The sequence below is a fragment of the Helianthus annuus genome, chromosome 17 (assembly GCF_002127325.2).
Source record: "Helianthus annuus cultivar XRQ/B chromosome 17, HanXRQr2.0-SUNRISE, whole genome shotgun sequence".
Classification (NCBI taxonomy): domain Eukaryota; kingdom Viridiplantae; phylum Streptophyta; class Magnoliopsida; order Asterales; family Asteraceae; genus Helianthus; species Helianthus annuus.
In genome coordinates this window covers 3,772,049-3,778,242 of record NC_035449.2, presented here as the reverse complement: position 1 = coordinate 3,778,242, position 6,194 = coordinate 3,772,049, and the positions used below count along the sequence as shown (strand labels likewise).

The 6,194-nt window shown below is 37.1% G+C and overlaps 1 protein-coding gene across 1 annotated transcript; it reads left to right on the top strand.

The window, feature by feature from the left end:
* Positions 1-1,778: 1,778 nt before the first annotated feature.
* Positions 1,779-3,438, top strand: LOC110922317 (ethylene-responsive transcription factor CRF2). The gene has a single exon (XM_022166630.2). The coding sequence runs from the start codon at positions 2,140-2,142 to the stop codon at positions 3,136-3,138; it is 999 nt and encodes a 332-aa protein (XP_022022322.1). The 5' UTR covers positions 1,779-2,139; the 3' UTR covers positions 3,139-3,438.
* Positions 3,439-6,194: the final 2,756 nt, after the last annotated feature.

Genomic DNA, 6,194 nt, shown 5'->3' with positions numbered 1-6,194 from the left:
GAAGGGCTGTTAAAATCCAAAAAAAGAGGAGGCTTGGGTATTGGTTTTCTTTCTGATTTTAATAAAGCGATGTTGTTAAAATGGGTTTGGAGATTTAAATCGGATCCTAATCAATTCTGGGCTAAAGTTATTCACGCCATTCACGGTAACAGTTCTAATAGTGGGCTGGTCCCTTTGAAAAAGAACGTTCAGGGTGTTTGGAAAGATATCGGAAACATTGGGGATGTTCTTCGTAAAGACGGCATAATTCTGACCGATAATCTGATCGAAGTTGAAGGCTCTTGGAGGTGGCGGTCATCGAAGGAAGAAGCTTTCTCGGTGAAGCAGGTCAGAAATGATATCGAAGATGTAAAGTGGGCCGATGTGCCAAACGATCCTGAGTTGGTATGGAATAACTGGGCAACGCCGAAAGGCAACCATCTGTTATGGAGGGCGATGTTGGGCAGGATCGCTTCTAGGGCGGGTTTAGTTCGTAGGGGCATTCCGATCGCGGATGTGGGGTGCCCCCGCTGCGGCCTTGAGGAGGAAAGTCCAGACCATATCTTCCTGAACTGTTTATGGTCTAGAGCTATTTGGTGGAATGTGTTGGCCTGGATCCGCGTCCGTTTTCCGGATAACGTCTCATCTCTTTTGGACTTCGTGAAGTACATCAAAGAGAACCCGGGAAGTAACATATGGAAGCGACTGGTAAGTACGATTATTATAGCCACAACTTGGAGAATTTGGAGTGCGAGAAACACGAAGGTCTTCGAAGGGAAGTTCATTCCTATTATGAGAACAGTCGACTTTATTAAAGAGGACGCTTTTCTTTGGATCACTAATCGAGCGAAGATTAAGAAACCGGATTGGGATAAATGGGTCAGTTTTGATGTGTTAGACTTAATGTAGCTCCAGTCTTTGTTGTCCTGCCTTCTTGTTGGTTTCTTTTGTTGTTGTATTCCAGCTTCTTGCTGACTCTTTATATATATATATATATAAAGTGATTGCCGTTCAAAAAAAATCTAATGTGAAGTTAAAACTACAAATTTGATCTCAACCTTCAAAAGATTACACTTAGTAACCAATTGTTTACTCATCCGTCAAGCTTTTTTTTTCTTGTTTACCCACTAACGTTTATAAAACACTATGTTATGTACGAAAGAAAAATAACAAATCAACATAAAAGCTTATTTAAACTCTCCGTGTGCGCGCTTATCTAATGATAAAAAATTGTATTGTTGTAAATAAAAATCTGGTTTATTTCATAAGATTTAGGGTTGTGAAAATAGTGGAAACCTTCTCTATCTCTCTCTATGTATATATAGAGAGAGATATAGAAAAAAGTGTATCGTACAAAATGACTTAACGTACGCGATGACAAGTTCTCATGTTATAATTAACCCGTAGAAGAAATATCGCATGTTATAAAAATGAAAGTTCACATGTTCAAAACAAATACATTTTCGCATGTTGTGTTAAAAAGTCGCATGTTGTTAAGGAAATCCAAATTCATGTGTTAGTTACCAGATTTCGCATGTTGATAATACATAGCATACGCATTGACGTAGACATTTTATACATTAACCTGCCTCTATATATATATATATGAAAATAAGATTTAAGGGTGTGAGAATATCCTTCGTAAATCATAAAAAATATTAATTAGTCAAGTAAAAAAAGACAACAATCAAGTAAAATTTCAAAAAATATTTAAAAACATTTGAAGATATTTAGATAGTGAAAAAGACTTGCGGGTGGCAGGATCCTATAAAAAAGCAAGCAGTCGATACCATTTCCTTTGTTCTTCACTTTCTCTCTCTCTCTCTCTCTCTAAACCTCTTAAACCCACCGGAAAACTTCACACTCACCGGAAAATTTCACCCTCACTTTCCCTTAATATTCCTTGATTCCTTCAACTCTTCTTCCTTTTACCGGCAAAAAGGAGTTTTTCCCTTTCTTCTCGCTCTAAACCCACCTTTATTTCCCCCCATCTCTCTCTCTCTACCCATGTGTTCTGCTTCTTTTCTTGCACCTTTATTTCCCTTTGAGATTTTTTCGATAACCCTTTAATCTTCTCTCTCGCACGAGTATTCCACTCTTTTATTTATTCCCCTTTTCACTTCGTATAAGTTGTATGCCAAAACTTGGTCATCAATCAACATGGAAAATATCAAGTTCAGTGAACACAAATCACACGTTACAATGCTGAGCAAATCAAATTCACCGGGCGTTCGAGTTGTGAAAATATCCGTCACGGATGCTTATGCCACTGATTCGTCCGATGAAGAACGAGAACATGAAGTGTTTGTTGGTAGAAAAAGAGTGAAAAAGTTTGTTAAGGAAGTAACAATACATTCTTCTTGTAATAACAATGTTAAAGGTGACGTGGCGGTGGTTAAAGGTGGTAACAAGGGGAAGAAAGGTGACGTGGCGGTGAAGAAACGGTTGAAGGTTAGTTCCGGTAATAATAAGAAGTTTCGGGGCGTACGGCAACGCCCGTGGGGAAAATGGGCTGCCGAGATTAGAGACCCGACCCGGAGAGTCCGGTTGTGGCTTGGAACGTATGATACTGCTGAAGAGGCTGCTATGGTTTATGATCACGCGGCTATTCAGTTGCGTGGCCCTGACGCGCTTACTAATTTCACTGTTCCGGTTACTGATTCAGTTTCAGTTTCAGTTTCACCACCGGAAAGTTTACCGGCAAACTCCGGTTCCGGTTCTGGTTATAACTCTGGTGAAGAGTCGCAAACTAATAATAATGTTTCGTCGCCGAAATCGGTGCTTCGGTTTGACTCGTCTTCGACTGACGAGTGTGTTGCTGAGTCGACTCAACATAGCCCATGTGAGGGAAACGAGACGGCTCAGCAAAGTCCGTTTCACGAGTCACACGAGGCGAACGAGTCGACTCAGAACTTCTCTGATTTCCTTCCTTTTGACGACCATTTCTCAAATTCGGATCTTTTCGATTTTCCGAATTTTGTACCGGATGTTTATGACCCGGAAAGCTATTCGGGTCCTGTGTTTCAAACATCCGAACCATCCGAAACGTTACTCGGGTATGGAACCGATTTTGGGTTCGGACCGTCGTGTTGGGCCGCAGATGATTACCTACAAGACTTCAACGACATATTCGGGTCGGATCCTCTCGTGGCTCTTTAATAATAACGGATACGGGCCGGATCGGGTCGGGTCGGGTCACTTGCTGGATATTTGTTTAATATTCCGCAACTTTTTGTACGGAAATATTATTATTATTATTATTTAATTATATAGGATTAATTCGTTCTAATGTATAAATAGTTTTTAAGGTGATGGAAGTGTTGAGAGTTTGATATAAAATTGGCGTTAGGCCAACATGTAATGAAGGCACGTGTTGGAACACGTGACCGGCAAATGTTAACTACTATGAAATTAGGTGAAGAAATGAGTTGAAATGAATGCTACATGTTTTATCATGCATCTTTTTTGCTACGTCTATTGAATGCTTAGAATTTTGTACCACATTTATTGCATGTCGTACAACACTTTTTTCTATTACACTTGAATTACTCTATAAGTCCACCATTGGATTCATTGTGTAAATATGTATATAGTCAGTGGCGGATCTAGAAAAAACGCTAAGGGATAACGTTTAAAAAAAAAGGGTAACAAAATCAAAAAGTGAATCTTTTTCCAAAATTTACACTATCATCTGGGCATCAAGTGGTAGCGGGGGCTACCCCTATTTAAAGGCTATGTCCGTCCCTGTATATAGTCACATAGTAACTATTGGCTCTTAAGCTTAGCGTTACCAAGAAGTTGGATTTTCAAGTGATCAAGGTTCAGTAGAAGAGTTAAAGAGTGTGTGAGTTGTTATTTTAAAAACAAACGTAGATATATCATCGCCCTTCGTTAAAAATATTACAAGTTCTATATATTCAAATAGTCGAGTTGGGTCAAACTAAACTTAGGGGTTGTTTGTTTCAACTCTTAATAATTCAGACCCTTTAATGATTTAGCACTTAATGGTTCAGACTGTTGTTTCGTGAGCAGATGTCTGAATGGTTCAGACATTTGCCTCTGTACTGAGTCTGAATGGTTAAGACCTTTTATCTGAATTGGTCAGACATTTGTCTCTGAATGGTTAAGCATTATATTGGCTCTTAATGATTTAGACCTCTTACATGTTCAACACTTAATAGTTTAAACTTCTTATTGGTTCAGCACTGGAATTAAGCCTTTCAAACTTATACTTCTTTCTGCTAATTTCGACTCAACTCGGCTCATTTAACTCAACGGGGCCAATTCAAAATTGCAACATGGGTGGAAGTATTGTATTATATACCACTCGTGAAAGTTATAGATAAGCATTAAAATGGAATAGAGTCGCATACATGATACACGGTACGCCCATATTTCGAGATAATTCACAAGACAAGGGTGGTCCTCACTGTGGTGTTGTTTGTTTGGTTGGTTTCATAATCACACCACCAGACAAACCCCAATATAACAAATTTACCACACCTACACTATTAATTACTTACATTTTGAGTATGAGAGGTAATTTATTTTACTTCACAAACCATAATTTTTGTTAATAAAAAAGCTATGTTGTAAAGTATATTAGTGAATATAGAGAGTGTCGAACCCAAGAATTTTTTTTCTGAAGGTACGGATGAGAAGTTCAACTATATTTTTAAGGGGCGCGGTCATGTTTTTTTTGCCTAAAAAATACACTTACCAGCGGAAAAAATGGCTTACAAAATTTAGTGAATAGAGGTGGCATATGGAAGTGTTTGTTTTATAGGTTCTTTGAACTTATATTTATTTCCTACCCACTAAATGGAATGATAAGTTACAAATTTATGACACATTCTTTTATGAGAAAGTGTTGAGTATTAATGTCATCAACTAATGAGATGACTAATATATATTATTATCTCAAAAAAGAGCAAAACTTATTACACCTTTTTTTAATATGTTATTGGATTTTATCACTCCCAATCATTGGATATTGGCTGTTATCACTCTCAACTATCACTTTGACTTTCATCACTCTTAACTTAACACTTTGTATGTTATGTCACTCCACATGTGAACATTTTATTAGTGTTTGACTTGTGTTATTGGTGATATTAGGTTAACATCTTGTGAATTACTAATGACTGCAGGTGAATCTGCTCCTAAAAAATAAAAACAGAGCCAAAATCCACTCAACCGGAGTGACACAACACACAAAGTGTTAAGTTGGGAGTGGTGTGAGTCAAAGTGATAGTTGGGAGTGGCATCGGCCAATACCCAATAGTTAGAAATGATAAAATCCAATAACATTTTTAATCCATATTTTCAAAACACGTTTCCTTCATAGATTGCTTTTTAAAAGAAAAAATATTTTTTTTGTATATTTTGGTTCATTTATATAACAAGGACTTTAACACACATGTTATGAATTGCTATGATTTTTTTAAGTTAAAAAATGCACTTTACTTGTGTGATGGAAGACATTTTTGTCTTTCTAAAATGGTAAGACCATGGTCTTGGGTCCCCTGTAATCATAAGAAATATTTTTGAGTATCTATATTTAGAAGCAAAAAATGTAATCGGTAGGCTAGGATTGTTTCAAATATAGAATTGAATTTGGATTCAAGATTTTGATTTTGACTACTCATGACTATGTGGATTTCTAGCTGACTGTTTGTTCGTTCGTTGCTATTAATGTAAATTTAAAGATGCTTCATTAAAAATATTTAAATAAACTTCATTTCTTTAAGGTGTACGGGGTGGAAGCGGCAAGGGGTGCGGTGAGCCCCTTTGCCGCAAAGGGAACACCGCCGCCATCATATTATGCCGCGCGGGGAGGACTTAAATCGGGAAGAGTTGCCGCATGCGGGGTTAATGAGGGAGAGGGGGTTAGTGGTTGGGCTCGGTATCTTTCAACCAAACATGTTTGTTTTTTCTTTTTAATGGTTTAGGTGAAACCAACCCCTATGTTTTTTGGCCAAGAATGATGTATAAGAGGAGAATTGATTTGAATAGTAGTACATCATTCTAATTAGTCCATTTGTAACAATTATTTATATTATTTTATTAAATGTTAATTTTACAATGTTTTATAAAACTTGCTAAAACAATAAACATTGTATAAAATTGTTTTTAAAAAAAACTAGGTCAATATATCACATATAAAGTTTTACACCACGTATAGACCTATACGCCATGTATAGACCTATACATGA